The sequence below is a fragment of the Acaromyces ingoldii genome, assembly GCF_003144295.1.
Source record: "Acaromyces ingoldii strain MCA 4198 unplaced genomic scaffold FA10scaffold_6, whole genome shotgun sequence".
NCBI lineage: Eukaryota > Fungi > Basidiomycota > Exobasidiomycetes > Exobasidiales > Cryptobasidiaceae > Acaromyces > Acaromyces ingoldii.
The window spans coordinates 533,029-560,571 of record NW_020290252.1 but is presented as its reverse complement, the minus strand read 5'-3'; the positions used below and the strand labels follow the sequence as shown (position 1 = coordinate 560,571).

The following is a 27,543-nucleotide window of genomic DNA, read 5'->3' as shown; positions in this document are numbered from 1 at the left end:
TCTTTCTTTTTCGCTGCAGCTTCTTCTTCTTCTTAGCTTCTTCCGGGGTCAGTCAGTAGTTCACTCCATCCACGATGAGCAACAACGCTTCGAAGCGAAAGGCGGCCGACGACGGCGGCGGGTCCGACTCGGACGACTCGTCGTCGTCGTACGACCCCTCGGTGATCAACGTCGACTTTGACTTCCAGGCGCCGTCCGAGATTGACTTTCAGGCCATCAAGCGCCTCCTCCAGCAGCTCTTCTACACCCACGCCGCCTCGGGCGACATTGATCTCTCTGTCCTCGCGCAGCATGTGCTCGACATGGCCGCCAGCGCCGAGGCAAGCCTGGGCACCGTCATCAAGGTCGAGGGCGACGAGGACATGGATCCGTTTGCCTTTATCAGCGCTGTTGATCTCTCGGTGCGTTTCTACCTGCTCTACATGCTTTAGATCTACTTAGCTAACGAGGCCGCTTTTCTCTCAAACAGAAAGCGACATCATCAGCAGCAGGCCGCGAGCTGACCAAGTACTTTCAAGCGCGCCTCGCCTCGTCGTCGTCGTCACTGCCACAGAGCAAGGCGATGCAGGACCTCTTTACGTCTGCGTCGGCGAGACCGCTGCTGGTCCTGCACGAGCGCATGATCAACCTGCCCCCCGCGACGGCCCCGCCGCTGTACCGCATGGTCATGGACGAGGTGGCGCAGGCCAAGGACCTCAGCGAGTACACCCACCTCGTCTTTTTCTCCCGCGTCTTTTCCTCGGACGCCTTTTCTGACGACGACGACGATGATGACGATGGCGAGGGCGAGGAAGAGAATGGCAGAGACAGGGCGCGGGGAGAGGGTGCAGGTGGAAAAAGGAGCGCAGGCGCGACGCGGGCCAAGCGGAGAAAGGCACAGGCAAAGCAGGCCATCAAGAACGAGACGATTGCCAAGGGCGCCGTGGGCACCGAGGACGAAGAGATGGGCCTATTCCACCCCGAGGACGCCCTCATCGCACGCCGGGCGGCCCACACGCACACATTCCGCTTCCCGGCGCCCAAGGATGCGGCAAAGGACTTTGAGGCGCCCATGTTTGGCCGAATCGCCGTCGTGGCCCGCGCAAGGGACAACAACATGGCCCAGCTCATCGAAGAGATGCAGGCTGCCTTTGAAGGCACAGCACCCATGGCAGTCGAGTAATTCGCTTCTCTCTCTCTCTTTCTCTTTCTCCTTCTTCTGTAATGCCTATTTGTACAAGCGTGACTGGATGGATGGATGACTGCCTACCACTTTCGCGCCTCCATGCCGTCGGGCGGCTTCGTCTCCACGCGCGCCTTGCTGACCTCGCCCCAGTTCGTCGAGAGATGGGTGCCGCCGCTCTCCTGGTACGACTTCATCATCGCCCGGCGCGTGTCGTCGTCGGCGTCGGCATAGAGCTTCTGGAAAAAGTCTTGCAGTTCGCCGTTTCCATTCTCTTCGCCGCCCTGGCCTGGGCCGTTTTCGTCGACGTCGAGCGTGTCCCATTTGTTGCGTGTGCTCCTCTTGCGTGCGTCTAGGCTGCCACCGTCGCTCGGTGCCGTCGACACACCGCTGGCTGCAGACGACGAGACGGAGGCAGCAGCGACAGGATTAGAACCAGGGCTCGCCTCGAGTGCGTCCCAGCGCGCAGGCTGGGCCTTGACGAGCGTGACGTCGACCTTGGTCGCGAGGACCTTGAAGCTGCTCTCGTCGGGGCGAATGGCGTCGCGCAGGTGCTCGACGACGAGCCGCTGTGCCCGGCTCGGGACGTCGAATGTCATCTGTACACCCCAAGTGGCGCATTTGCAGTCACAATCGATCGATCAGTCAGTCAAGGAAGCAGGTATGGACGAGCTCGACAAGCCAGAGCAGCAGACGCACAGAGGTGGGCGCGAGGCTGAGGCTGACGTCGGACGGGCTGAGGCCCTTGATGTAGATGCTCAGCGTCAGCACCGTGTCCGTCTGGTAGAAGTCGTGCCTGGGAACCTTGTCAGTGATGCAGCCGAACAGAGGAGCGGAACTTATGCAGAGGAGCGCTCACCGAGGCGTGCTCGGCGCCGTTGGAGCGGCCATGATGCGTGTGCGAGCGTGCGAGCGTGCGTGGAGAGCGATCGGGTCTAAGAAGAAGACCTCCAAAAAATATAAAAATAAGAATGAAAAAGGGCGGCCCCTTCTGGACGCGTCTCGCCGTCGCTCTTTGCTCGCTCAACGCTGGGGTGGGTCACACGATCAAAGCCCGGATGAAATTACGCCCGTCTATGACTATTGAGGAACCGACAAGAGTGGTGGGGGAAAATGAGGAGGTCGAGAAGGGAGGAAGAGCTTGAAGGAGAAGACACGAGAAATAAATACACTGTTTGAAGAACCCTGAAAGCCGACACGCAAGCGAGAAAGAGGTCGAGAAAGGGGGGAAAGAGTTGAGGGAGGAGGAGGACTGATCATCGTGTCGTTCTGTTCGTTTGTTTGATCGTCGCGCGTTGCTCATTGAATGAATAAGTAGTCGTCGTTCGTGTGTGTGTCGTCGTTGCATTTCGCTGACTATTGCCGCTTGGAGTTGACCCACTTCTTGAAAGCGTTGCGGATCCTCTGGGCGCCGCCGCTGCTGTTGCCGGTCCTCCTGCCGGTGCGGACGCTCCTCACGCTCGGCGTGCTTCCCCTGGCGCCAGCCTGGGCCTGGACCTGCTGCAGGTGGTGGCGCGGCTGCGTGTAGGGCGTCGTGGTGCTCGCGACGGAGCAGAGCTCGTCAAAGTCCTCCTCGACGCTCATGAGCCTCGCCGCCGCTGCCGCCGCCGCGGTAGACCGCTGCTGTTGTTGTTCCTCCGAGAGGATGCTTGCGGCGCTGCGCTGCCGCGCACTGGCGGCGGCGTAGTAGCGGATAGAGCCGACGAGCGTGGCGTCGTCGGACCAGGCTCGCTGGTAGGCGCGCTCCCTCAGGGCGCGCCACCGTGCATCGCGGCGGTCGAGCTCCTCGCGCGTGACGCGATGGGCCGGGTCGAGGAAGAAGGCGCCGCCCGGATGTGTGAGGCTGCGTGGCATCAGGTGCGTCGAGGGGGCCATGAGCAGCATCGGCATCTTTTTTTTTTTCCTCTCTCTTAAGAACGAGGGGGTAGCAAGGGAAAAAGGTGGTCCTTCCTTGCTGGAAATGGCGAGCCAAAATGAAGAAGAGGGAAAAAGGACAGTGGGCCGGGACGGGGGGAGCAAAATAAATGGAGCGGAGAAAGGGTCGAGGAAGGGGCGGGGTGGAAGAAGGATGAAGCGGAGGCGAGAGCGAGACGAGACGAGACGAGACACGAGGGCACAGGGCCGGCTTGGGTCTCAGATAAGGAAAGGAGAAGGAAGGGGGAGTGGGGGGAGAGCAAAAAGGTGGTGGTGGTGTGATGGTGATGTTAGAAAAGGAGTGTTCTTTTTTCACTTATCCCGGCACTGTGCCGTAGGCAAGTCCTCTCTCGTCATCGGGCTTGATAGAGTGGGGCCTTTTGCTGATCATCTACTACTGTAGTTCCATAAGCATCCGGATTCCTTGGGCTCCGACCGATACGGCTGGAATGGGGGGGTTCAAAGGGAGCGAAAAATAAAATAAAGGGTCTAACGAAGACGCGGGCTGGGCGAGGCCCGTGCGACCAGGCTCGATATCGGCGAAGAGACTGGCCCACTGCCCCAGGTGCAGTGTCCGCTCTCCCCCCATTTCTTTTTGGCTTATCGGCCCTCGAAACGCGCACTAAGTACCGATTCCTCTGCTGCAACTACGTATACACTAGCTACACTACACTACTAGCTACTGTACTCTACTACTAGCTGCTACTACTAGCTGCTACTACTAATGACGAGGTTGACCGATACACTACAAGTCGTATCGCAATCACAGCCACACGCAATTTGACGTGATCAGAGGACGGGCCGCACCCTTGCCTTGCGAGCACTCTTCGCACAATTCTCCGCGGCTAGCGAGCAAGCGGGACTGGCCGAAGCCGGAGCCCGAGAGGCGATGTGATGACGTGACACAGAGAGACAAAGAGAGAGACTTGGATCCAATTGCAGAGTCAGATTGAGACATATGTGGGAGAGAGAGGAGCGAGCAGGTTGAGTGGGGAAACAACAGAGCTAATCATTAGGAGAGTGAAGGCGAGTGAATCAAGCCTTCACTTGGTGAGCGTGGCATTGTTGAAGATGAGGTAGTTGGGGCTGTCCTGGCCAATGTCGTTGAGCTTGCCGCTGGTGGAGAGCTTGATCATTGCCTTCTTGAGGTCAGCAGGGTGCAGGACCGAGGCCACGTCGGGCTTCTTGGGCACGGGGGCCATGGCAACCTGAGCACTGCTGCTCTTCTTGGCACCGCCAAAGAGGCCAGAGACGAAGTCAAAGGCGAGCGAAGAGAAGGGCATGATCGAGTGGAGCTTGCTGGCCACAGAGTCGGTGAAGTCGGTCATGTCGAGCGACTGGGCTTCGGAGCTGAAGGGAAGGCCGCCAGAGAGCGACGTCTCGACGATGTCAAACTCTTCGGAGCCGTAGATGGAGAGGAGGTAGGCGAGCATGCCGACGACGTGGGGCGAGGCCATCGAGGTGCCCGAGATGGTGTTGGTCGACGTGTTGCCCGAGTTCCAGGTGCTGAGAATGTTGAGGCCGGGTGCAAAGACGTCGACGCACTTGCCCCAGTTGGAGAAGCTGGCGCCGACGTCAGCCAGCGTCATGGCGCCCACCGTCACGGGGTTCGAGGCGCCAGCAGGGGAGACGTTGCATGCCTGCGCGTCGTCGCAAGCCGTCAGTTCAGGATGCAAAAGCAGAAGAGAAGACATGATGTGTACTCACATCCTGGTTCTCGTTGCCGGCAGCGACGCCAAAGTGCATGCCGCTGGCCACGGCGCCATTGACGGCACGGTCAAGCGTGGGGCTCTTGCCACCGCCCAGGCTCATGTTGGCAACAAACCCACGGTGCTTCTTTGCCTTTTCAGAGTTGGGGCTCGCCGCCATGGCCTTTGTCTTCTTCTTGGCATCCTCGACGGCCCAGAGGACACCGCCGGTGACATCGGACATGGAACCGGAGCCGCTGGAGCTGAGCACCTTGACGGCGACGAGCTCGGCCTTCTTGGCGACGCCGTACTTGCGCGAGCCAATGGTGCCGGCGCAGTGCGTGCCGTGGCCATTGCCGTCCTTGTCCTCGTCGTTGACGGGCATCGTCTTGCCCCAGGTGGCGCGGCCCTCGAACTCGACGTGGTCGATGTTGATGCCCGTGTCGATGATGTAGGCAGTCACGCCCTCGCCGCCCTGGCCCTGGTAGAGGTACTGGCCAAAGTTCTTGAACGAGACGGCGTCGCGGTGCGAGACGCGGACGAGGCCCCAGGGAGCGCCCTTTTCGAGCGACTGCTTCGAGAGCTGGGGCGCGCCCAGGGCCGAAAAGGCATCCTCGATCTTGACGTCGTAGCCAACATCCCAGACGTTGTTGCCGTCGTCGGGCATCTCCATCGTCGTCACTTCCGAGTCCTGCTCGACGTACTCGACCTCGGGGTGGGCACGGATGTAGGAGAGGACGTCGTCGGAGAACTTGCCGGCGTAGCCCTGCAGCTGGCCCTCGAGGTCGTAGACGTGGCGGATGCCTCGCTCCTCTGCGTCGGCCAGGTGGGCATCGGCCGTCGACTGGGCGGCGGCAACCGTCTGGCGGTGGAGTGCAAACGTGGCCATGTCAACACCGGGCTTGAGAATGACCATGTACTGGCCCTTGAGGGCCTTGCGCGACGACTGCGCGTGGAACGCGGCGGGTGCATGAGCAGTGTCGTAGTGGAGCTGCATGGGGACAAACTCGAGGGGCGTGCCGGTGTTGGAGACGGGCACGGCCATTGCGGCCGAAACGGCGACGGCGAGGCCGACGAGGGTTGCGCGCAGCTGCATCGTTGCGTTGGGGCGAGGGGTGGCGCTCTCTTATGTATGTGGAGCAGTGCTATCTATTACAAGACGAGTCGTGCAGTAGCGAGGTACGGGATCACGTAGCAGGGCAGGGCTGTGGAAGACAGCCGGAAGACGCTCTTGTGTGTGTGTGTGTGTGTGCGTGCGCTGGCCCCCTCTGTTGCGCGAGGGTGGATGGATGGATGGAGATGGAGTGGTGGGTGGGAGAGGGGTGGGATAGATAGGGCGTTGGGCGGGGGCACCTTGGCCAAAGCCGCGTCAGCAAGCAGCAGGGTGTGACTAGATAGGCATCACGCGAGCGAGACGTGCCCAAGGCGCCCAGCCAGTGTGCATGGGCCACCTGAGACCTCTGCGCAAAATCAGGGGTGCAATACAATCCGACATTTCCATTAGTGCTATTTATTAGAGCAAAATTAAAGCGGCGCTCCATTTGGTGTATTGCAGTGACCAAATCGAGCAGCAAGATCAGATTGATTCAAGTTCTCCTGGTTGGTGGTGACACGAGGCTGGACGGAGCCTGATGGACGAGGTCCAGCTCGAGGCCGTCGAGCTCCTCGACGCAGTCCTGGGCCTGATGGCGGACGAGTGCATCGGTGTCTCTCCACTTGAGGAAGCCGCACACCGCCTTGGCCCGGGCGAGAAGCCTGGAAGGAAACAGGTGGAGCTCATCAGAGGGTGCCTGACGGTGTCCAAGGATCCCCGCGCCGCTGCCGGGCAATCTCAGAGCCTCGAGGTTGTGAGACTCTCGACCCAATCCAATGAAGTCGTCTTCTGGGCCTTGTGGTGCTTCCAGCTGGTTCCGCGTGCCCCTGATAAGGAGCGCCAAGAGAAGCAGGGCGGACCGCCTGAGCTGTGGCAGCTTCGCGTCAACATCGACGGCATCGTCGTGGCCCGGGGCAAACTTTCTCCTCTTTTCCTTTTCCCTTGCGTCGATGATGATGTCGCCCTCCTCCTCTCCATCTAGTGGTGGTTCCTTGCTCTTGTCCCCAATCGATGAAGGCCTCTCGACACTCTCGATGCTGGCGAGGTCCAGCATGGCGCCGGCGAGTGTATGCGAATAGCCCTGGGAGGCCATGGCGGTGGGAGCTGCCTCGACACACGTCCCCAATAGCGAAACAACCGAGGACCTGACTGTGGCCGGCAAGTACCTATTGCGCAGCGCAGCCATCAGAGGAGGCACCACGTCGGCGACGTGGGCCGACATGGCCTCGTCGAGGTGCTGGATGACCTGCAGGAGCGCCTCGCCGACCCTCAGGCGTCTGTCTGCTTCCAGCTGGCTCATTGCCGCGCTAGTTGCCCCCGGCGGTGCATCTGAGACGTAAAGGCCAAGCAAGCGCTTGAGTGTGGGCTTCCCTCCCCGCTTTGCCATCTCGGCCAAACCCTTGACGGCGTTGAGGTAGAGGAAGCTGTCGTCGTCCTGGATGGCCTGCAGAAAGATGTCGAGGATCGCTGGCGAGAGTGCCTCGTCGAAGAGAACGTCTGTGTGCCCCGTCGCCGCTGTGTCCAGCGTAGAGTGTGCACTGACGAGCTTGGTGAGGAGGACGAGACCGTGGGCGCGAACGGGCAGGATGGGGTCTTGGAGAAGCTTGAGGGCTTCCTGGTACCTGTCTCTCCCTCGCGCCAGCGCCTCTTCTCGCGGTCCGATGAACAGCTTTGAGTTTCGTTGCTGGTGCTGTTGCTCGCCTGCCGACGTGCGCGCAGTGAGGACGAGCCTGACCTCCCTGGCTAGCGCTCCGATCTGACCTTGGCTCGACGAAGCCATGTAACCCTGGAGTTTGGCATCGACAACCTTGAGCAGTGGCGTCGACTCTCTTGACATCGTCGGCTGGCCCTCGAGTAGCGAGAGAAGCAAGCTGAGAGCGACGTCGACCAGCTCCTCATCTTCCACTGCCGACTTCTCCGTCCCTTTGTCGTCCACCCCATTCTGTTCGGCGCGGTCCTCCTGCTCCACGTTGAGCAACCCTTGAAGACCGCCCTGGGTGTCCTGCGGGCGTACACTAATGAAGGGCATGTCGTCCGCTTCGCTTTCTATCTTTGGTGTCGACGATGACATTGACGATGGATGAACCGCCGGGTCCGAAGCCACAGGACCCATTATTGCCGCGTCCAGCGTGAAGTTGACAAAAGCCAGGATCTTGTCTGGCGCACCCTTGATCAATTGGGACCCAAAGACGTCGATGATTTGGACGAGATGCTGGAGGTAGAGGATCGTCTTTAGCGATTCAGAAGACGACAACGATTCAGCCTGCTGCTTCGACGACGTATATCGGTCGAGAAGGGAGACAAGGAGCGTCGCTGCGACGTCTTGTCGCCCCGAGGCCTGAAGGAGGTCCGCTAGCAGCTTGGGGTCGGGCTGCAGCTGCAGCATTGAGTTGAGTTGCTGCGCTAGCTTGGCTGTGTCCTCGTCGTCGTTGTTGTCGGCGTCTGGCCCGGAACGAATGGGATTCTCCATCGATAGATCTGCAAATGCATCCGCTACATCATCTGACGAGGATCGTGCCCATTTGATGGCTATGCCTTCCGCCATCTCAGTCCAGCAGGGCACCATTTCCTCCGTACCGTTTCCTCGAGCGGTGCAGCCCGACACGATGGAAGCCGTATTCCTCCCGGCAACGGCAAAGATACCGTCGAGCCCGGTCCCGACGAGGCTCAGAGCTTCGTCTGCCTCTGCAAGCCTGAGCCAGGTCCGGAGGATGTCCATGGCCGCCTTGCCAAGCTCCTTTGATGGGTCTGGAGAGATGGCCTTCCCTTTGTCCATCATCGATATGGCAGCCGCAGGGTGGCGGTGAACACTCTTTGTATAAGACACGAGCGAGAAGAGGGGCACGACGACGGGCGAGACCATGCAGGAGATAAAGATCGAGGAGGGCTCGGCGTACTGCAGGATCCGATGGAGGAGATCGACTGCCCTCGAGATGCACCATGGCTGCGAGATGACCTGTCCTTCGTCCACCCCGGCCTCTGCCTTGGCTGAAGTCGGCACAAGTGCGCTCCAGAGGTGCTTGGCCAGGCAGGACTTGATCGATTCGCTGTGGGTTTCAGCAAGACGAGCAAGGACAAAGGTCGCCGTCTTCTTCTGCGTCGGCGTTGATTGGCCACTGGGTCCTTGGGTCGCCCCTGTGTCTGTGTTTGAGAACGGAAGCTCGGACACAGTATCCAAAAGCTGGGGAATGATGATGGAGACAAAGGTCTGTGGGAAAGGCGTGGTGTCTGAGCTTTCTTTGAACAATCTGTGAAGAAGGGCTCGAAACCAACCTCGGCGGACATGCCGGCCGGCGGCGTCGAGAGAAGCTTCGCAACGCCTTCCATCCTCGCCAGAACGTCTACTCTTTCTCAGCCTGAGTCTTGCCAAGATGTTTGATCAGGAGTAGGTACCACTCACTGGAGCCATTCTCGACCTCATCATAGTCTGCGCCAAATGTCTGTCGAAGCAGGGCCATGACGGCGTCCGGTCGGAGTAGCTGAGCGGCGACGAGCCTCGACGTAGTCGCCTTGACAAAGCTAGGTAGGCGCACTGGACGTCGAGATGAGAGCTTTGTCACACCCGAGAGGACGCGCAGCGCCGAGAGCGTCGAGAGGCTGGGCCGATTGGAAGGAGTCAGTCTGGATTATACAAGCGCTCGAACACAGAGTGGCATGCTCACGTTTTGAGGAGATCGATTACGAGGCTGCGAGCCTGCTCCCTGTGATCGTTGCTGTGCGAGGGCCCTTGAACTCCAGCTACGGGCTTGAAGCGGGGCCCCCATCCAAGTCGGATGGCAATGGCAAGGATGTGCGAGGCGCATGTATTGATGACGGCATTGGCGACTTCCTTCTGGCCGGCAGCCCGGCCCAGAAGCATATTCTGCAACGATGAAGTCGTCTTGTCCATCTGGTTCGTCGTCTGTTCCAGCACTACTCTCTGCTCCAGTCTAATGTGACGCAGCTTTGCCTCGTCGGGCAGCTCCTGGAGCCTCGACGTCGCCCTGCCATCCTCTGGGACCTCGCCGGTTGGGCTGGCCAGACTGGCCAAGCACTCGTCGTAGCTCGCCAGCAGAGGCGAAAAGTACCACTGGGTGACAATGGAGAGAAGTGTGCGCAGCGTTTGGAGGTCGCGCGATCCAAAAAGGGGCGCAGGGCCAGTCGACGAAGAGGCGCCCTCACCATCTGTGCCCTCCTCGCCCGGTGTCTTTGCAGCGTCGTGGATGGCAACAAGGGCTTCGAACGCGCTTGATCCTGTCGCCCTCTCGACGTCCTCTTTCCCTACATCAGCTTCCAACCCCAGTCTGGCCCTGTATGCTGCAATCCTGTTCTGCAGCCTGGCCTTGAGCAGCTCTGTTGCCGCTGCACTCGTCAGCAAGAGGTATGGACATCTACTCCTCTCTGTATGCTCACCCTGCTCAGGCTTGTCTCGGAGGCTCGGGGACAGCTTCGCATCCCTCTGCCCACAGAGACATGCTGCCGCCTCGAGAAGGCCCTTGAGGCCCGTCGCCATCCTTTGCTGTGCCGTGCCTCGTGCCTCTCTTTGTCCTCGTCGTCGTTCATCCAAGAAGAAGCTTCGTTCTGTCTCGTCCTTTTTTTTTGGGTCTCCGTCCCTGCATGTGGAGCTCGCAACTTTTACTTTTTTTTTCTCCGTCGCCCTCTCGATCTTCTTGCAGACGCTCGAGGGAAAGGACAGATGCTGTCGGCGCGTTCGACGCACAAGCGGAAGCGAAGTGCAAAGAGGGGCGACGATGCACGGGACCAAAAGGCCTCAGGGCGGGCCATAGTCATCGTCGCCGGCAGCGGTGGCAAGGACAGATCTGGCGATACATGGGCGTGGAAGAGGCTGCGACGGGACCTTGTGGCCCATCCGTTGAATCACAGGGTGCGTTTCCTCTCTTCATTCTCCTTCTGTGCGACTTGATTCACGGAGACTTAGCATATTGCCGTCACAGCTCCAGCTTCTCATTCCTCTGGCAAGCGACAATGCGCCATCGGAGCAGGAGCTCGCTTACACGTTCGACAGGCTCGTCGCGCCCGGCACGGCGTACCTGGCATCGATGCCCATTGCGCTCCTGCTGGATCCTATCTTTGTGAGCGCATACATCAAGAACGGCAGCCTGATCGCCCTGAGTGCCGGACGGCTCGACACCGACGACGTCTTTTGCCTCGACGGACGGGGCACGCTGCACCTCTCGCTCACCCGCGACACGTACCAGTCCCTTGGCCTCGTGGGCCGCCAGTCGAAGCTGGCACACACCTCGAGTGGCCGTGCAGGCGACCGCAGGTCTGGCGGTGTCGAGCGCTGGAGCGTCCGCGTCGATCTGCTGTCTCCCTCGTTTGTGCCCGGAAAGCCCGGGTACGAGCGCACCCTCGCTCGACTGCGCTCGTGGGACGCAGCGAGGAGCGCTCAGGGGAGCCACGCCGCTTCCTTTGACGCTGCCAGCGGTCTCGGCTTTGCCTCTGGCTCGTCGTCGTCGACGGCTATGCTGGGGACTGGAGACGGCTCCGACGGCTCTCGGCCAAGCTGGCGCGTCCTGCTCTATCACTCTGCAAACAGCCCGACGGCAGAGGACGAGCGAGGCGAGCACGGCTGCGAGATCACTCTTCCTGCCCGCTTCGCAGCAACATGCACATTGAAATCGATCCACCTCGATGCACGCCGCACAACGATGGAAGACGTCTGGCTGCCCGACCTGAGCACCTCGAAGCTGCGACAAGGCTGGCGAGAGGAAAAGGGAAAGGGAAAACAGGCCCAAGAGCACGGCCAACAAGACGACTGGCTTGACTGGATCGAGGAGCTGCAGGAGCTGACGGCCTGGACAACACTCGCAGCCAACGGTGCTGAGTGGTAGGTGTTTTCTTCTTCTAATACTGGCCCCGGGACCTTGACTCACCTCTGTCCCCATTGCCAAACACGCAGCACACGGACATTTAGTCGAGCAGAATACGCAAACGGCTACCAGGTCGCCGAGCCGCGGACGCCAGCGCGGGTGCTGCTGGTCGAATACGTCGGCTTCTTTTCGGCTGGCTTTGTCAAGGACATCGTGGACGTCATTGGGCAATGGGCCTCTACGGCCTTGCGTAGAGATGTTGGGTGGGCCCACGTCAGATGCACTGGGTTTGAGGACGCGCCCGTCGCCTGGACTGCCCCCCTCCCCATCAACCGCGCCTCTCCAGCCTTTGAATTGACGGGAGTGGGAGAAGAGGAAGAAGAGGAAGAAGAATGGCAAGCACAGCGGACAGGCAAGACTGCTAGACGGGCACGGTCAAAGAAGGTGGCCAGACGGTCTCACATGACGACGCAAGACCTCAATGAGCACGCGCGCGGGCCCGAGCTGCACGGTGGCAGCAATGGCTGGGAGCTCTTTCTCTTTGGCCAAGGTGGGAGAAAGGGGACCACGCCACGAGAGGAAGAGTCGCCTGGGGCCGACTACATCTACGTCGAGGATGTCTCGTCGGTCTTGCGCAGCTGAGGCGAGGCAGAGCGGCGCAGGCGTAGAACTGTACTGTACTATATGCATCAACACACTGGAGAGCATTAGCTCGTGATCGCCATACCATTCCACAAAAATCGATGTACATGGTGGACCAGCAAAAGAGACAGGGGAGAAGAAACGTTCATTTGGTACAGAAGAGCAGAGGCGAAGGCTACATCAGGAGGCGGGCTAGTGGACGGGCGTGATGAAGTAGGTTACCTGCCCCCGATCTTGCTCTTCCATCCTGCGGCCCTTTCGAAGCCATTCTTTGCGCCCTGGAAGTCCAAAAGTGTCTGGTAGACTTCCTCTTTTGTTGTGAGGACAAAGGGCCCGTGTTGGACGACTTTCTGATCGAGCGGTTCACCGGCAATGACGACGAACCTGGCCTCCTCGCCCTCCTTGGTGCCTGCGTGCTCGACCCAGACGCCCGTCTCCTGGGGTACCGAGGCCGGGTCCGTCTTTGGGTCCGAGATGCTGGCCATGTTGGACAGGACGAGGGTGTGGAAGGCCTCGTGGGCCGTCGATGCCTCGATAGGATTCGACGCACCGGGCGCATCGGGCGTGCCAACGCGAATGGGCGCAGGGCCCATGGTGTAGATGAACGAGTTGAAGCCGGTGGGGATTTCCTGGAAGATGCGTGCGCCGGGCTTCTTGAGGGTGACGTCGAGGTACCAGCAGGCGCCCTGGTCTGGCGTCCGGACAGGCGACTCCACGCCGTGGCTGCTGCCAGCAATGACCTTGACGCTCCAGTCCCTTCCTTCGGTCTCCTCCGGCTGGTCGGGCCGGGGCAGGGCGGTGGGCACCTGCTCCTTGGGGTACTCCTGGTATGTGGGCGGGTCCTTTTTGTTCTTGGCCGGCAGGTCGATCCAGAGCTGGAGGCCGACGGGGTCCGGTAGCTTCCGTCCCGCCTCGTCACGGTGGATGGGCATCTCGGCGTGCATGATGCCCCTCGCTGCCGACATCCATTGCAGATCTCCAGGACCGAGGCGGCCGACGTGGCCAGCAAAGTCCTCGTGGTTGAATTGTCCTTCGAGCATGTATGTCACTGTGACCATTCCCCTGTGCGGGCTGTGTGAGTATAGCAATGTTAGTGTACTTGTAGGCAGAAACGTCTTTGTCCAAGCAAGAAAGACTCACTGGTCAGGGAAGCCGGCCCCTTCGCTGACCTTGAAGTGGTCGAGCATGAGGAACGGAGAGAAGTTGCGAAGCTTTGGCGTGCCGATGCTGCGTCGAACAACGGCGCCGGCTCCTTCTGGCGTCTCGACGGCCAGGACCTTTTTGGCAACGGATCGCGAGACGAGTGCGGCCGACGAGGCGGCCTTAGAAGAGGCGACGTGGGCGGTGGCCATTTTGCGGAGCATATACTGTTGCAGTAACGAACTTGTGGCTTGTTTGATATGTGGCTGATAGTTTGCTAGAAATGCAGTGAGAAGAGCAACGACGACGACGAAGAGGCTGCCTTTATACCCCATCAGGTTGGTCCAAAGAGAGGGAACCAACACCTTCCAGCCCTTTGAAGAAGACTCGGGCCTAAGCTAACGCGTGTGCCTCCCCGGGCACATGGAGATTTAGAGTGTGGATTTTCTGCACTGAGAATCCACAATTTATCCACAGCTTCGGCCTCGTCCGCCAGTCACGGCCGTAGAAAGTGAAAAGAGCAGTGGTCGGCGCGATTGCGCGAAAGTTCGAGAGACAGCAAGAGTCTGACTTCACTTCACCTTCTCCAGGCTTCTCTGGGATAGCTCACTGAGTAGAATGTGACCAGAGCCAATATGCTGGTCGCATTGGCCGTGATGCGATTCTCACCGCATCTGCAACGTGCCTTCTCCAAACACATAAGCGCGCGATGCCTCGGACCAGCTCCTATTACAGAATCAGACACTTGGCTCGAGTGTGTTTTCTCCAACAAGACCTCTATACATTATGGCCAGATGAGATTAGATTTAAGTTTACAGGGAAGCGGACTGAGAGAAGAGAGGATCGGGCACGCCGGTGTTGAGAACGAATCGGTAGCGCACGTCACCCTTTGCGAGGCGGTCAGCCGCCACATTGACGTTCTCCTCGTTCATCTTGAGCTCCTCGATGATGGGCCTGATCTGGTGGCGGGCGCTGAACTCGAGCATGCGCCGGTGTGTGGGGCGATCGGCGACAAAGGAGCCCATGATGTTGAGCTGCTGCGCGACAATCATCATGTACGGAACCCCCTTCATGTCTTCATCCGAGACTGACAAGGGGATGATCTTGCCGTTTCGCGCGACGACTCGGAAGAAAGTTGCCCAGTCCACCTGACGATCGGCCGAGATGAGAAGATGGTTGACGGGCTTGACACCTTGCAGCTTTGCGTTGGCCTTTGTCGCGACAAACTCAGAGGCACCCAGCTTCATGGCCTCCTCCTTCTTGCTTTCCGTCGTCGAAAAGACGACGACGTCGGTTCCCATGGCCTTGAGATATTGAATGGCTGTGTCGGCAACGTCAGCAAGCCTATCGCTGGTAGTCATACTCACTCGTCCCATTCGGACCCCGGTGGGCACTCACCCAAGTGACCAAGACCGCCAATTCCCACAACGCCCACCCTGTCCCACGGCTTGACGTCTGCAGCCACAATGGCGCCAAAGACTGTCGTGCCGGCACACTGCAGGGGAGCGGCGTACTTGAGAGGCAACTCGTCGGGAATGACGTGGACAAAATCGGAGCGGATGACGAAGCGTTCGCCGAGCGAGCCCTCGTCCTTGTCCGTGTAGGCAAACACCTTGCGGGCATCGCACAGGTTGTCGCGGCCCAAGAGGCAGTTTGTGCATGATCCATCGACATCATGAACGCTGTATCGCGATTTCAGATGAGCAAGAGAGGCACAGAGAAAGAGAGAGAGGAGAAGCTCACTATCCCCAGCCGACGCGGGCGCCGACCTTGACGTTCTTGACTTCGCTTCCGACTTTGGTGATCACGCCCACTCCCTCATGGCCGAGAATCATGTCCGCCCGCTTACGGTGGTGGAGGTCGGTGCCGCAAAGCCCCGAGTGGGTGATGTCGATGACGACCTGGTTGGGGGCCAGGGTGCGCTTGTTGCCCGATACGGCGACGAGCTTGCCCGTCGAAGAGCCAGCGTAGCCCGTGCCGAGGTCAATGGCATCGTTGACCTTGTCGTCAAAGTTAGTCGCCATTTGCCTGAGCTCTGTCGAGTGTTGGCTTGCAGAAGACAATACGGCAGGAAGTAGAGGGCCCGACGAGGGGCTTCTTATAGGGGCCAGGGATGCAGACTCTGCTGTCGAACGACATGACGTCTTCTAGGCTGCCGTGGCCCCTTTGACCTGATCCCTGCCGTGAAGGCAGCAAAGTCGAAACCAGTCACTTAATAATTGCTCGGGCAAGACAGAGTTACGCACCCATGCAACAGGCGATAAGACAGTCCTCGACTCTGGGTCCACAAATGAGCTTCGGAGAAAAGAAAAGAAAACTTCTCAAAATTTTGATTGATGACGGATGACCGGCTCAGAACGAAAGAGCGGGCCGGACATAAGAGCGCGTGGCTGAAATGAGTCAGTCATGACAGAATTATCCATTTAGGAGAGGTGTGGAGGGGGGCGGACAAAGGGAAACGACGCAAGACGGCGAATTGCCCTTTGTTCGATCTTTCGATCTTGTGTTGGCCGGCTGAATGGAAAGGTCCAAGTGCCTCGCAGCCAATGATCTTGGCAAAGAGAGGGACAAGCCACAGTTGACTGCAAGCCGCCGTTCCCTTTGTTCAGCTTAGCGTCGCTGCCGGCTAAAAACCTTGTGGTACAACACGATGCGTCCACAGCACAAGAGGCACAAGGCGAGGAAAGAAGGAGTCCTCGGTGGGGAACAAAGGGACTTTTCTTACGCGGGTGCCGCAGAGGTGCAGTCTCATTCCCTTTGTCTGAGATGTCATGAGTCCAACTCCTATTCTGCCCTTTAAAGCACCAGGTCACTTCCTTCTCCCCCTCCCTGACCTCGCTCCTCGAGCAAGGAAAACGCAAAGGACGCTAGCCCTACGGTGACCGTCGAACTGCCCTGTTCTCCCACTCACCCGAACAAGACAGACCGTCAGCGTGGCACAGAGGCGATCTTTCTGCGCTCTCTCACCGTAAAAAAAAGCGACCATGTCCGTCCTCGTCGCACCTTCAACTCCTTCCCCCTCTCTTCCAGCTTTCTACGGTCGGGCCGTCCTTCTCTCCGCCTCTCAGCGAGATCGGCAAAAGCCGCAACAGTCGCTCCCCATTTCCATTCCTGGCAAGTCGCACAAAACAATGACGACGGCGACGACTGCCAAGATTCCCCACCATCAGCGGCGATATGTGCCCGTGTCGCCATTTGATCCTTTTACCACCTATCAGGTCAGGCGGGCCGACGACTCGCCCTCCGTCTCGCCTACTGCGACACGCTTCTCAGCCACGGTCAAAGAGCGCGGCGCAACTGTCGAAAGCAGGGCCAGACGGCTGCGCTCTCGCTCTCTCCATCTGCGCCCCAAGACGTCCGAGGGCCGCGTCTCTTCGCCCACAATGTCCGCGTTTCTCCGCAGGATGCCCGCCTTGGATAGCTCAGAGCATCATCAGCATCAGCATCAGCAGCAGCGCCGTCCCGTCGATGACGAGGCAGTTTCTTACAGCGAAATGAAGGTGACCGACTCGCCCATCAGCAAGAACCACTTCCGTCCGATCCGCTACGAGGTCGCGGCCGAGCTCGACGCCATCTTCGGCATGACAAAGGCCCAGAAGCGGCAGCGGGCATTGAGGACGAGGGACGAGCACGATGGCACGCTCTGGTTTGACAGCTTTGGTGAGCGCACTTGACAAGAAATCCCCTTTCATTTCCTTCTGCTGGCTGACACCATCCATTTTGACCTTCCGATCAATGACGATAGAAAAGGAAGAGTGCCAGTACCTCCTCGACTCGGCGCTCAACAGCCCTTCTCGCCGGTCCAACTCGGCTCCAGGCTCGCCCGTCTCTCCCTCTGATGAGCAAGAGCGCCGGGGGAGCTCGTTTGCCATTGCTGGAAACCAGCTCCTGTCGCTCGAAAATGACGGCAACACGATGATGACGGCCCTCACGGCAGCCGGCCAGACCGAAGGCGCAGACATGGCAGCATATACCTTTGTTCCCATGGCTCCGCTTCCCCAGCATGTCCAGCTCCATCCTCGGCAGCCCAACACGATTCGGACGCGCAAGACCAGGAGCTATAGCGCAGTGCAGCGGTCAAACCACGTCGGCAACTACCTCTGCGTCACCGAGCAGCAACCTCGTGGAGGACACGAGGACGAGGGTGAGGGGAAGAAGAACGACAACGAGGAGCCGCTCAAGCTGAGCATGTCGACGATTCAAATGCCAGCATTCTTGCCTCTGCCTCGTCACCAGGCCTCGGCAGCCCTGCTGATTGAGGCCTTCGATCGTCCGCTGAAGCAAGCGTCGGACGGCACGGTCGAAGACACGACCGCAAGCAACAATGAGGCTGCGGCGTCGGCCTCTGCCTCGTCGACGCTCCGCGCGCGCCTAACTTCGCAGGGACGTGCGACACCATCGACCCTCGACTTGTCGCGGTCCAGGCCCACGGAGACGGCAATACAGGTCACCCATCTGCGCAGCGGCAGCAACGCCCACGATGCTGCTGCTGGTCGTGGCGGTCGTCGTCGGCCCTCGACCATGTCTGGTCTTCCCTCGTCGGCGACGCAAGTGCAGAAGGCGATCGAGCAGGGTCACCAGCACATTGTCTTTCGCAACCCCTTCGGCAAAGATGAGAGTAGCGGGAATGCCGAAGAGGAAGAGCAAGGAGTAGGATTGGGAATCTCGTCGGCCGAACGGTCCGCCTGGTCGCCCTGGTCGCCCCCGCTGCTCGATTCGGCGGGCAATCCGCCCACGATTCGACGGGGCTCTTCGCTGGACTATACCGTCTCGAAGCCTTTCCATTACTTTGATGAGTCTTACGTCCCGCATTTCCAGGAGAAAGGCGACGCCGAAGATGAAGCAGCAATCGCTGTGATGGGCGCTCGGCGTCCGCGGGATCACCACCACCACCAGCGCTACTACAGTCATCATCATTCGCAGCGGGGCCGCCGAGGGGAAGCCTCGTCCTCGCCAACAAAGGCAGCAGCGATGCTGGGCATGAACCCACTCAATGCCAACCTCCTCGCGCCCGGCGGGCTGCCGACGGGTGAGCAGGTCTACCACGGCGTCGACATCCCTTGCGCTTCCGTCCATCTCGCCAGCGATGACGAGGATGAGGGAGATGGACCGTCAAACAGCGGCAAGAAAGGCATGAAGGGATGGCTGAGCAAGAAGATCCGAAACGTGTCGTAACCCGCTCAACTATCCTGCGACGTCGGTACAGGCGACCGAGCGAGCGGTGATACCTCTCTCCTTTATACAACTAATCCTTCACTCACGAGCACCCTTGTTCTCACCTCTTTCTTTATCTTTTCGTCGCCCTGTTCCTGCGGTCGCTGAGCTGCTAATGGCATGGTCTTCTCTATTTCTAGAATACGTGTCTCTATGGGGCTGTGCATTCGCCCCTTTGCTTGGGTATTTGCGCGGTCACCGCTGCCTCGTTCGGCCCAGCCTCTGAGCCTTGAAGAGAACGGTAGAAAGGGTAGCCGTGTTTTCTTGATGGTCGTCATAATCAAAGCTGTTCCCATACCGACAGCAGCAGCATCAGCACCAATGTTGACCTCAGACGGATTGAAACGGGGAGAACAACAACAACTCACGGAACGTTGCCCCCGACAAATTGACCAAAGTCGGCGGGCGCATACTTGTTGCAGGGTATGCCCGCCGCGTCGACGAGATTGGCGCACTGGATGATCTCGTCCTGCCTTTCGACGCCATAGTTGGGCAGACCGATGCTCTGGTTCACCGACACAAGCTCCACGTCCTCGAAGCGCACGCCGGGACACGGGTGGCTTGCCGCGCAGTGCAGAGAGGCAGCAATGTTGTACTTTGTCGTCCCCCTCACATTTCGCCAAGCCACGTCGAGGATGGCCATCTTGGACGACTCGCAGTCCTTTTTCCTGCCCTTGCGTTCGCTGTAGATGCACTGGGTAATTTGGATGGGCAGGGCGACTTCGTTGATGATGAAGTCGGCAAAGGTGATGTTTTTGATGTAGCCCGAGCCGCCACCGCCACCGTCACCGTTCGTGCTATTATCGACGGGGACGCCCTGCCACGTCTTGATAAAGGCCGCATTAATCGCATCGGTGACGGTGATGTTTTCAAACAGGACATTCTCGACGAAGTCGGGCGTCTCCGGGTACTGGCCCACGGAGCCAATCGTCATGCCGTTGCCGCCGTGGCAAGTAACGTTGCGGACGTGCAGATTCGTCGTGTTGCCCTTGGCAGCGATGCAGTCATCGCCGTTGGTCACGGTCCAGTTTGTGACCAGGACCTGGTCCGAGTTCCACGTGTCGAGGCCATCGCTGTTGACGGTGCGCCACTGCGATTTGCTGACGGCGCTGACGGCCATGTTGCTGAGGGTGACGTTGCGCGAGTAGGAGACGAAGAGCGCCCAGAACTGGGGCTGATCAAAGGTGAGGCCGTCGACGACGACGTCGGTCGAGTTGTAGATGGTCATGGAGATGGGCCGGCCGGGCTGGTTGCTCTGGTTCTGGTTCTCATCGTACCACACCTGCCCGTTGCCATCGTAGATCCCGCCGCGGATGGTGAGGTTGTGCCCGCCGATGAGCCACGCCGTCGACTGGTTCTGAAAGACGACGTCGAGGGAGTGTTGGAGCCAGTAGGCCACGTCGGTCGAAAAGACGAGACGAGCGCCGGAGAAATCAACGTCGCAGTTGGTGAGGTTCGTTGTGTTCATCACCTGCTGGACGCTGAATGGAGCCCCTGACTCAAAGGCGATGCTGCCATCCTGGCCACACTTGTCAAAGGCCTCAATAATCGACGGGCTGTCGTCCTGGCCGTCGCCCTCGGGCAGGACGCGGCATAGGGAGCCATGCTGGTCGACACGACCGGCCACCGCCCAGAGGAGGGCCAAGAGGACTGCCGCAAGCGACCAGAGCGACATCTGGTGAGCAGACGATGGGAGTAGAGAGAAAAGCAAGGAGCGAGCCCGGACCCCCAGGTCCTCTTTGGTCTCCCTCTCGCTTTGTTCCACTACACGACCCTAGCTGAAGCTAGCTATTAGTAGTAGTAGTAGTAGTAAGTGTAGGGTACTCTAGCTGTACAGTACTTCATCTGAAGTAGCCCAAATGTAGAGTTCGGAGCGCGAAATATCTTCGAAATATCTTCCACGCGCTCGCGGCGGCCGTTAGTCTCGAGGCGCGGAAGAATCAACCAATCTATCTCTCCTCCACTCCGAGCTGTTTGAGACATCTCGTGGCTTTATTTTTCATTCTCTTCCATGTCATGGCCGTCGTCGTCTGCCGGTATGCAGATGCGCCTGGTGAAGCTGCGCAGCGACGTGCTGCCCGAACGGGCACGCGTCGCCGTCATCGACCATAGGACCGAAGGGGTGGCTATCGTGAGTCTGCATCGCTCTCTATCCCGACTGATTAATTGATTAGTTGACTGACTGACTGAATGCCGCTGCGAGCAGGGTCGAGATCGATCATACACGGCGCGCATCAGAATTCCGTCGATGGAGGTCTCCAAGCACCACGCCTGTCTCTTTGTCTTCAACGACGGCCGCTTTGGCATCTCGGACACGGGCTCAACCCATGGTGAGTCCGAAGCTGGCTCGGCTCCTTTGTGGCCGTCGCTCACCCTTCCCCCCACCCAGGCACTTTTGTTGCCAAACGGGGCTCATCGCACTTTGAAAGGCTCTCGATGCCAAAGAAGGCCAGCGCACCCATGTCCCTTGGCCATCTCGATATTGTCAGGCTCGGCATGGGTGCAAACGAGTTCGAGGTCCACCTCCATCACTCCTCGACGGGCTGGTCCTGCGAGGTGTGTTGCCTCGATGAGAGGGGTGAAAGCGAGATCCACCTGGAGGAGAAGCAGCCGTCGTCGGGGACTGCGAACAGTGCGAGCACGAGCAGAGAGCAGCAGCAGCAGCAGCAGCAGCAGCAGCAGCAGCAGCAGCAGCAGCAGCAGCAGGGCGCCGTCGCGCCCAAGCATGGCTATGGCTTTGGTGACCGCAAGCTCGAGTCGGAGTCGGTGAGGAGGCAGACGATGAGCCAGCTTCGGTCGCGTCATCTTGGCGCCGAAGGCAGCAGTAAGAACGGGGATAGAGCCACCGCCACTGCCACCGCCAATGCCCTATCCACACCAGCTGTCGCTGCTGGCGAGAGCAAGACAAACAACTACGTCGACCGAGCGGCACAGCGAAGGGCGCTGGTCGGCGGGGCACCAACCACAGCCGCAACACAGCACATGCCCCGAAATGTCGAGCCCGCGCGAACTGCCGCCGCCGAAAAGACACCGAAGACGCGGACTACGAGCGAGGACCCGCTTCGGTCTGACAACCGAGGCTACCAGCTGTACGCAGGCATGGTCCAGCACGGCACACCGGCTCCCCACCGGGGCGCCGTCGTCGTGGCCCAGGGCGTCGAGGGACGGGCGGGGCTTGGCAGCAAAAGGCTGCTCCAGATCGACGAGGTGGCCGACCGTGCCAGTGCGCATGGCCACGGACATCAAGACGCCCGCGAGAGGCAGAGGAGACGCTACGAAGACTCGCTCGCACGCAGCTCATGACATGCATCCTCCGTCGTATTTTTATTTTGTTTTTAATATTTCTCTTCTTCGTTGGGTGTCATTTCGGACCCAAAAGAAATTAAAAAAAAAAAAAGAAAGGAAAAGAACCCGGTTCTTCCTGACTACCGTCTTCGACGGCGCTGCTCCGGCGAACGAAGCCAGCAGGTAATTGCATGTAATTGTACAATGTGCCAAGTCTGGCGTGCATGACTAGACCACCAGGGCAGGCATAATCCAAGGCATGGCACTCTGAGACGGACGAAAAGGTGAAAAGCAGCCGTGGACAATGATGCACGCACCTACCACGCGGTCAAAGGAAGATAGTGAGACGCACTTTAGGCTGCGCGGGCGGCGGGTGGGAAACTTTAAATCACACCAGCCAACGTAGCTAGGACTAGCTGTGCTCCTCGGGTTTTCAAGAGCCGACGGCTGACACAAGTTTCAAAAGCCGGGCTCCGTTCATTCGCACCGAAGAGCATCCGTATCTTATATCTTTGCACTATCGTGGTGACTACTACTACTACTATTAGCAGCTACTACTATCTCCACTCAGCGCCAGTGTTGGGTCTTTTCGCGTTCGCCGTGTCCGGCACATGCAGTGTAGCTAGCAAACGAAGCGCAAGCGTCGTTTAGCCCGGACACAGTCTTGCTCTAGTAGCGCGGCAGCAGCAGCAGCAGCAGCAGCAGCAGCAGTAACAATAGTATTAGTAGCAGTAGTAGTACATACTTTTAGTAGTAATGGCAGTGTGGTAGCATGGGTAGCATGGGATTCTCATTTTGTCCGCTCTCCTTCGTCTCTCTCCATTCCCGTATCGGTAATCTTCCTCATAACACCTGCGCTTTCCGAAAAGTCGCTTTTCGCTTCTATAAATTTATGGCCCATCCAGCTTCTTCGCCTTCATTGCCCTCTGTTCCACCTCCCTCCATTCTCGTCTTAGTTCTTTCCTTCTTTTGTCTTACTTTTCTGTGCCTTAAGCTAGGCGCTAAAGGCAATAATTGGTAGCCCTATACAATATTTTATCGGCCAAAAAAAAAAGGGAAGAAGAATATGAGAGACAGGAAGAAAAAGCTTGGGAAATCGAGAGGCCGTGCGCACCAACGCACGGGCAAAGACAACGCGGCAAGTGAGACGAAGGAATGGCGTTGGCTTTCCGCTCGGCCAACGATACCCACGTCCTCGCTCGCCTCGTCTTTTTTTTCCCCTTCCCCTTCCTGATACGCCCACTAAACGGAAAATTATTTGCTGGGTGGGTTGCTCGAGCTTGTTGCCTGTGTACCCTTGCTTTCTGCTGCGAGGCCGGTCAACTCTGCCCGTCGAAAAAGACGCCCGAGCTACCTTTTCACCCTCGAGCCAAGCCGAGCGAGGCGCGCGAAGTTTGCGTGGCGCCTTTTAGAGATCTTCTTGATGTCTTTCCATGCGCCTCGACGACTATTACTACTCTGCGTAGACCTGACGTCTTTTGTGTCCGACGCGACTCCTCCTTTTCTTTTTTCTTTTTTCCGCTCCAGTGCGCGCCCCAACTCCTCCTCGCCCTAACCGCCTCCCCTTCCTTGGACGACGGGAGCGGCGCCACACCCAGATCGCAGATTGGATCGTCTCGTCCCCTCCCCTTTGACCAGCGGAGCGCAAGGCAGGCGACGTCACGAGACGCGGGTCACATCACACTCCCACCGTCCGGCAGCATCCATCCGCTGCCTGCCGACCAGCCTCACTCCCCCCCTCCCCCTCCCCCTCCTCCCCTGGCAGCGCGCCGTACCTTATCTGTTCCTGACGCCACACCCGACCGGACGCCTACCCGATCCCGAACCCGGCAGCCAATTTGCGACTGTGGTTTGCTGGACCGCAACGACTAGTCACGACCTCGGGGCGTTTGCCGGCACTGCCTCTGCTTGCGTGTAATGACGACGACCCCTTGCCCACGTCCGGATCCCTCAAACGCCTAGTGCGTCATCAGGAAAAGCACGCACATAATCGTCAGCTCAGCCACCGTCCGCACCTGCGCCCCCCGCCGCCGCCGCCGCCGTCGTCGTCGTCGTCGTTGTCGTCGCCCCGGTCGGTGTCTCCTCGGGCCGTCCTCGTGCTTGGCTCTGACGGGTGAGTTTTTTATATTTTCTATCTCCTCCTGCTTTCCTTCTTTGCTCTGTTTCCATTTTCCTCGCCGAGATCACGGCGAGGGTCGCTGCCTGCTCGCTGGGCTGGCAGGAGCCAATGATCGGATATAAGGAGCCTGAAGAGCCCAGTGAGAGATGGAGAGGAAGGCAAACGAAAAAGAGAGAGAGAGAGAGAGAGAGAGAAAGAGAGAGAGAGAGAGAGGAAAAGAGAGCGGTGGACAGAGTCAGGTTCCCCTCCAACCTTGGCTCGAGCGCTCGCTAGCTGTCTTTTGTCAAAGTCAGCGTTTTGCTAACCTTAACTAAAACGGCCTTTGATTGACAGTCATCAGGCCCTGCCTTTCCCCCTTTCTTTCCTCCTCCTCCTCCTCCTCCTCCTCCTCCTCCTCCTCCTTCTCCTCATCTACAACAACGACGATACACGCAAGAGAGAGTGAGAGCCGGCTCTCCTTTCTACTCTCAGCGCGACAGAGGCATCATCGTCCTGCTCGTCTTCCCCCTCCCCTTTTTCTTCTTCTTCTTCTCCTTCTCCTTCTTCTCCCGACGGCGTTTACCGCTAGTGACGACCTTGCCGCCTCGCTTCATCCCATAATTCCACTCCAGCTCTCCCTTCTTCGGCCCTTCCGACCCTCTTCTTTTCCTCTCTCTCTCTCTCTCTGCTTGCAACTCTCGCCTCGCCTTTGGGCGGTCTGGGTCCCGGCGGCCATGAGCAACGAGGCAGAAAGCACCTACCATGGCTACATGTGAGTCATATATGCTCTTCCAGATCTGGGCGAGAGCAACGTGCACTGACGAAGCCGATCTGTAAACACACACACACAGCTCCTCGACGCACGATGCACTGCTCGTGTTTGAGTGTGTGCGGAGGGGCGTCATGCCAAAAATTAAGCGGAGGCTACGCGACGACGAGCGAAAGCTCATCCGGAGCGGCCAGGTCTTTGTCTTTGATGAGCGAGAGAGCGGGATAAAGCGTTGGACCGACGGCTTGCTCTGGAGCCCTAGCAGGATCCTGATGAACTTTCTCGTGAGTTGGTCGATTAGAGAAGAAATCACCACTGCCTTGGAGCTCCGGTTTGCCCAAGCGCGTCTGCCATCGACGCGCTGCCGGCTCTGTGCCGTGCCATGTCCTTTTTGCTTGCTGTCCCTGCTTCAGTCTAGTCCAGCATCACTTACGAGACCATCTCGCGCATGCTAGATCTACCGCCAAATCGACAAGAGACAGGCGGCAACGAGGGCAGCAGCTGAGTCGTCGAGCTTCCACCAGTACAGCGTGACAGGCAACACCAACACGAATACAATTGATGCTTCGTTTGCCGACGCATACGGACCAAGCTCCTCGCGCCTCCGCTCCGCAAGCAGCGCCTCGGACTCGGCCACCATGTGGCGCAGGCAGGACGATGCCCAGGCCGAGCGCAATCTCGTGGGCAGCCTCACGTCCAGCTACCCCTTTGCCAAAGGCGGTCTCTGCAAAAAGGTGCTTTCCTCCTCCTCCGCGGCCTCTAAGTAGGATGTATGCGTCGCCATTAGTTCAGTCACTGACCCCACGCATTCAACCCCTGCAGACCATCTCGATCCAGATCGACGGATCCACCCACCACCTCATCTCGTACTACACCGTCGACGATGTCCGGTCCGGTCGACTAAGGACGCCCTCGTCGCTGCCAGAGATTGCCTCGCTCTCCATTGCTCCTTCCCTCCTCGCAAAGACGTCGTTTCGATTTCCACCGGCCGTGTCCATTGGTCCCGATGGTGTGCCCCGTTTCCGAGCAGAGGAGATGGAGTCTTCCTCATCCTCGAACCCTTCCTCGCCCCACCTCATTCACCACCACGACTCCAGCGGCGAAGGGACGAGCTCGGGCAGCGGAAGCGAGTCGCGAAGAGGAGGCGGCGCAGGTGGGGGGCTAGGTGCATTATCAGGGGCGGGTGCAGGAACAGGTGCAGGAGGCAGTCATCGAAGGAGAGGAGGTGGACGCGGTGCAGCTTCGTCGACCTCCTCGGGGCGACATGCCCCACTAGCACACCAGGTCGGAGGCTCAGGCGCCTTTGTACCCTCGAGACGATCTTCGGAATTTAGCCTGTCGCCCGCCACGCACCGCTATGAACCGTATGGCTACCCTGGCTTTGCTTCGTCCCAGAGCAGCAACCACCACCTCGCCAGGCCTATGACGTCTTCCTCTTCCATGTCGATGATGAACTTTGCCTCTGCTTTTCCTATGCAGCCACCCTACACAGCGCCCTCTTCGACGGGTCTGGGTCAGCAACAGCAACAAGAACAGCAGCAGCAGCAGCAGCAGCAATATATGAGCCACTCACACTCTCGTCCCCATCATCAGCACCACCACTCTGCTTCGTCGCCCTTGATCAGCCATGACCCGTTTGCATCGGGACCTTCTCCATGGTTGGGGCCTGCACAGGCGCCCCCGACAGGGCCGCCAGACTTTGGTGCTAGTAGCGCACCGGCAACGGCATCTTCGACGACTGAAGATCTGACGTCGCTCAATCTCGGTGGTCTTGCCGCCTTCTCGGCGGTTGACGAGTCGCAGCAACAGCCGCCGCCACAACAACAGCAATTACATCGGCATTCGCTCGATTATGCACAAGAGCAGCAGCAGCAGCAGTCGGTGTGGCCGAGTCAGCAAGGCGTCTCTTCCTTACTAGCTGACGACAGCCTGAGTGTGTTGAGGCAGCCTGCAACCGCGGGGGTCGTCTATGTCGCCAACAACGGCAGTGGCAGCAATGACTCGGCGTGGTCCCAGCAGCAGCCGCAGTCAGACCCCCTTGCTCAGCCGATGGGGGGCGTCAGAGCAGGCATGAGCCAAGATGCCTACAGCTTGCCCATGGATTCGTCCATCACCCACCAGCAGCAGCATTCTTCTTCGGCCGACGGCCAATACCACTTTCCTCCTTTTGCAGCGCCCTCCTCATCGCTCTCCTCGATTGCATTCACAGGCCAACAACAGCAGGCGGAACCGGAAGAGCATCAGCATCAGCATCAGCAACAGCAACAGCAGCAGCCGATGCCGGTTCAATTACATTCAGCAGCGCAGGCAAGACGATTTCAGGGAGGCCACGCTCAGCAGTCGCCGCTTCCACAAGACTTGTCGACATCTTCACCGACGTCGGCCGCGTTGGGCACCATCTTTCTCCAGAAACCACCAGGTAACCATCGTCAACATCACTAGGAACCCGCACAAACGCATACGCACACTTTCATCAAAGACGCACACACAACACGCATACCAGTTTCTCGCTCGGCTGTCGCAAATGGGGTATTTCTCTCGTCTCTTTGTCACCGTCAATCATCAACCGGGTCCCCAGTTTCTCTGTTGTTCCCCAAAACCCCTTTTCCCCTACCCCTTCCAACCCTTTGCTCTTCATGCCTTTCCGCCCCTGACGCCAGAGGGCGGTCCATGTGTCTCCTCCAAGAGGCCCATGCAGAATTCTCTTACACATGATCTTCTCCCT

The 27,543-nt window shown here is 59.0% G+C and overlaps 13 protein-coding genes across 13 annotated transcripts; 5 read left to right on the top strand and 8 right to left on the bottom strand.

The window, feature by feature from the left end:
* The first annotated feature begins 18 nt into the window (after positions 1-18).
* FA10DRAFT_269159 (hypothetical protein) lies at positions 19-1,226 on the top strand. Its single transcript, XM_025522645.1, has 2 exons — positions 19-401; positions 470-1,226. The coding sequence occupies exons 1-2, from the start codon at positions 75-77 to the stop codon at positions 1,160-1,162; spliced, it is 1,020 nt and encodes a 339-aa protein (XP_025375074.1). The 5' UTR covers positions 19-74; the 3' UTR covers positions 1,163-1,226.
* FA10DRAFT_276251 (SGS-domain-containing protein) lies at positions 1,162-2,053 on the bottom strand (the record flags this gene model as incomplete). The annotated part of the gene is made up of 3 exons (XM_025523308.1): positions 1,162-1,761; positions 1,862-1,958; positions 2,022-2,053. 3 exons carry the CDS (start codon positions 2,051-2,053, stop codon positions 1,246-1,248), a joined length of 645 nt encoding a protein of 214 aa, XP_025375073.1. The 3' UTR covers positions 1,162-1,245.
* A 90-nt stretch (positions 2,054-2,143) lies between these two features.
* FA10DRAFT_179180 (hypothetical protein) lies at positions 2,144-2,649 on the bottom strand. Its single transcript, XM_025518283.1, has one exon. The coding sequence runs from the start codon at positions 2,508-2,510 to the stop codon at positions 2,202-2,204; it is 309 nt and encodes a 102-aa protein (XP_025375072.1). The 5' UTR covers positions 2,511-2,649; the 3' UTR covers positions 2,144-2,201.
* Positions 2,174-3,159, bottom strand: FA10DRAFT_281407 (hypothetical protein). Its single transcript, XM_025523686.1, has one exon. The coding sequence runs from the start codon at positions 3,050-3,052 to the stop codon at positions 2,519-2,521; it is 534 nt and encodes a 177-aa protein (XP_025375071.1). The 5' UTR covers positions 3,053-3,159; the 3' UTR covers positions 2,174-2,518.
* A 960-nt stretch (positions 3,160-4,119) lies between these two features.
* Positions 4,120-5,761, bottom strand: FA10DRAFT_233792 (putative PRB1-protease B, vacuolar; the record flags this gene model as incomplete). Its single annotated transcript, XM_025518962.1, has 2 exons — positions 4,120-4,716; positions 4,784-5,761. The coding sequence occupies 2 exons, from the start codon at positions 5,759-5,761 to the stop codon at positions 4,120-4,122; spliced, it is 1,575 nt and encodes a 524-aa protein (XP_025375070.1).
* A 491-nt stretch (positions 5,762-6,252) lies between these two features.
* Positions 6,253-10,392, bottom strand: FA10DRAFT_281405 (hypothetical protein). The gene is made up of 5 exons (XM_025523685.1): positions 10,250-10,392; positions 9,520-10,189; positions 9,258-9,454; positions 9,131-9,198; positions 6,253-9,065 (listed from the first exon to the last, which is right to left on the bottom strand). The coding sequence occupies exons 1-5, from the start codon at positions 10,347-10,349 to the stop codon at positions 6,351-6,353; spliced, it is 3,750 nt and encodes a 1,249-aa protein (XP_025375069.1). The 5' UTR covers positions 10,350-10,392; the 3' UTR covers positions 6,253-6,350.
* A 103-nt stretch (positions 10,393-10,495) lies between these two features.
* FA10DRAFT_269156 (hypothetical protein) lies at positions 10,496-12,527 on the top strand. The gene is made up of 3 exons (XM_025522644.1): positions 10,496-10,721; positions 10,792-11,687; positions 11,760-12,527. Exons 1-3 carry the CDS (start codon positions 10,533-10,535, stop codon positions 12,310-12,312), a joined length of 1,638 nt encoding a protein of 545 aa, XP_025375068.1. The 5' UTR covers positions 10,496-10,532; the 3' UTR covers positions 12,313-12,527.
* Positions 12,528-12,530: 3 nt separating this feature from the next.
* Positions 12,531-13,664, bottom strand: FA10DRAFT_273092 (hypothetical protein; the record flags this gene model as incomplete). The annotated part of the gene is made up of 2 exons (XM_025523155.1): positions 12,531-13,383; positions 13,453-13,664. 2 exons carry the CDS (start codon positions 13,662-13,664, stop codon positions 12,531-12,533), a joined length of 1,065 nt encoding a protein of 354 aa, XP_025375067.1.
* A 563-nt stretch (positions 13,665-14,227) lies between these two features.
* On the bottom strand, positions 14,228-15,743 carry FA10DRAFT_269154 (GroES-like protein). The gene is made up of 3 exons (XM_025522643.1): positions 15,196-15,743; positions 14,851-15,134; positions 14,228-14,773 (listed from the first exon to the last, which is right to left on the bottom strand). The coding sequence occupies exons 1-3, from the start codon at positions 15,474-15,476 to the stop codon at positions 14,265-14,267; spliced, it is 1,074 nt and encodes a 357-aa protein (XP_025375066.1). The 5' UTR covers positions 15,477-15,743; the 3' UTR covers positions 14,228-14,264.
* Positions 15,744-15,949: 206 nt separating this feature from the next.
* FA10DRAFT_269153 (hypothetical protein) lies at positions 15,950-18,786 on the top strand. Its single transcript, XM_025522642.1, has 3 exons — positions 15,950-16,192; positions 16,255-17,112; positions 17,198-18,786. Exons 2-3 carry the CDS (start codon positions 16,437-16,439, stop codon positions 18,625-18,627), a joined length of 2,106 nt encoding a protein of 701 aa, XP_025375065.1. The 5' UTR covers positions 15,950-16,192; positions 16,255-16,436; the 3' UTR covers positions 18,628-18,786.
* On the bottom strand, positions 18,717-20,486 carry FA10DRAFT_255518 (putative exopolygalacturonase precursor). Its single transcript, XM_025519770.1, has 2 exons — positions 19,035-20,486; positions 18,717-18,952 (listed from the first exon to the last, which is right to left on the bottom strand). Exons 1-2 carry the CDS (start codon positions 20,339-20,341, stop codon positions 18,862-18,864), a joined length of 1,398 nt encoding a protein of 465 aa, XP_025375064.1. The 5' UTR covers positions 20,342-20,486; the 3' UTR covers positions 18,717-18,861.
* Positions 20,487-20,660: 174 nt separating this feature from the next.
* On the top strand, positions 20,661-22,043 carry FA10DRAFT_269150 (hypothetical protein). The gene is made up of 3 exons (XM_025522641.1): positions 20,661-20,797; positions 20,873-20,996; positions 21,056-22,043. Exons 1-3 carry the CDS (start codon positions 20,678-20,680, stop codon positions 21,967-21,969), a joined length of 1,158 nt encoding a protein of 385 aa, XP_025375063.1. The 5' UTR covers positions 20,661-20,677; the 3' UTR covers positions 21,970-22,043.
* A 2,352-nt stretch (positions 22,044-24,395) lies between these two features.
* Positions 24,396-27,462, top strand: FA10DRAFT_179012 (hypothetical protein). The gene is made up of 4 exons (XM_025518282.1): positions 24,396-24,821; positions 24,901-25,102; positions 25,274-25,552; positions 25,641-27,462. Exons 1-4 carry the CDS (start codon positions 24,784-24,786, stop codon positions 27,258-27,260), a joined length of 2,139 nt encoding a protein of 712 aa, XP_025375062.1. The 5' UTR covers positions 24,396-24,783; the 3' UTR covers positions 27,261-27,462.
* Positions 27,463-27,543: the final 81 nt, after the last annotated feature.

Coding starts and splice junctions, on each gene's coding strand:
- FA10DRAFT_269153 (XM_025522642.1), top strand. CDS start 16,437: ATGTCCGTCCTCGTCGCACCTTCAACTCCTTCCCCCTCTCTTCCAGCT. Junction 17,113..17,197: donor GCTCTGGTTTGACAGCTTTG/GTGAGCGCACTT, acceptor CAATGACGATAG/AAAAGGAAGAGTGCCAGTAC.
- FA10DRAFT_269150 (XM_025522641.1), top strand. CDS start 20,678: ATGTCATGGCCGTCGTCGTCTGCCGGTATGCAGATGCGCCTGGTGAAG. Junction 20,798..20,872: donor GGACCGAAGGGGTGGCTATC/GTGAGTCTGCAT, acceptor CGCTGCGAGCAG/GGTCGAGATCGATCATACAC. Junction 20,997..21,055: donor GGACACGGGCTCAACCCATG/GTGAGTCCGAAG, acceptor CCCCCCACCCAG/GCACTTTTGTTGCCAAACGG.
- FA10DRAFT_281407 (XM_025523686.1), bottom strand. CDS start 3,052: ATGCCGATGCTGCTCATGGCCCCCTCGACGCACCTGATGCCACGCAGC.
- FA10DRAFT_179180 (XM_025518283.1), bottom strand. CDS start 2,510: ATGCAACGACGACACACACACGAACGACGACTACTTATTCATTCAATG.
- FA10DRAFT_255518 (XM_025519770.1), bottom strand. CDS start 20,341: ATGTCGCTCTGGTCGCTTGCGGCAGTCCTCTTGGCCCTCCTCTGGGCG. Junction 18,953..19,034: donor TTTGTCGGGGGCAACGTTCC/GTGAGTTGTTGT, acceptor GTATGGGAACAG/CTTTGATTATGACGACCATC.
- FA10DRAFT_269156 (XM_025522644.1), top strand. CDS start 10,533: ATGCTGTCGGCGCGTTCGACGCACAAGCGGAAGCGAAGTGCAAAGAGG. Junction 10,722..10,791: donor CCCATCCGTTGAATCACAGG/GTGCGTTTCCTC, acceptor TTGCCGTCACAG/CTCCAGCTTCTCATTCCTCT. Junction 11,688..11,759: donor GCAGCCAACGGTGCTGAGTG/GTAGGTGTTTTC, acceptor CCAAACACGCAG/CACACGGACATTTAGTCGAG.
- FA10DRAFT_179012 (XM_025518282.1), top strand. CDS start 24,784: ATGAGCAACGAGGCAGAAAGCACCTACCATGGCTACAT. Junction 24,822..24,900: donor AGCACCTACCATGGCTACAT/GTGAGTCATATA, acceptor ACACACACACAG/CTCCTCGACGCACGATGCAC. Junction 25,553..25,640: donor AAGGCGGTCTCTGCAAAAAG/GTGCTTTCCTCC, acceptor CAACCCCTGCAG/ACCATCTCGATCCAGATCGA.
- FA10DRAFT_269154 (XM_025522643.1), bottom strand. CDS start 15,476: ATGGCGACTAACTTTGACGACAAGGTCAACGATGCCATTGACCTCGGC. Junction 15,135..15,195: donor GCCCGCGTCGGCTGGGGATA/GTGAGCTTCTCC, acceptor ATCGCGATACAG/CGTTCATGATGTCGATGGAT. Junction 14,774..14,850: donor TGGCGGTCTTGGTCACTTGG/GTGAGTGCCCAC, acceptor TTGCCGACACAG/CCATTCAATATCTCAAGGCC.
- FA10DRAFT_269159 (XM_025522645.1), top strand. CDS start 75: ATGAGCAACAACGCTTCGAAGCGAAAGGCGGCCGACGACGGCGGCGGG. Junction 402..469: donor TCAGCGCTGTTGATCTCTCG/GTGCGTTTCTAC, acceptor TCTCTCAAACAG/AAAGCGACATCATCAGCAGC.
- FA10DRAFT_281405 (XM_025523685.1), bottom strand. CDS start 10,349: ATGGCGACGGGCCTCAAGGGCCTTCTCGAGGCGGCAGCATGTCTCTGT. Junction 9,455..9,519: donor GTAATCGATCTCCTCAAAAC/GTGAGCATGCCA, acceptor CAATCGGCCCAG/CCTCTCGACGCTCTCGGCGC. Junction 9,066..9,130: donor CGGCCGGCATGTCCGCCGAG/GTTGGTTTCGAG, acceptor CCTTTCCCACAG/ACCTTTGTCTCCATCATCAT.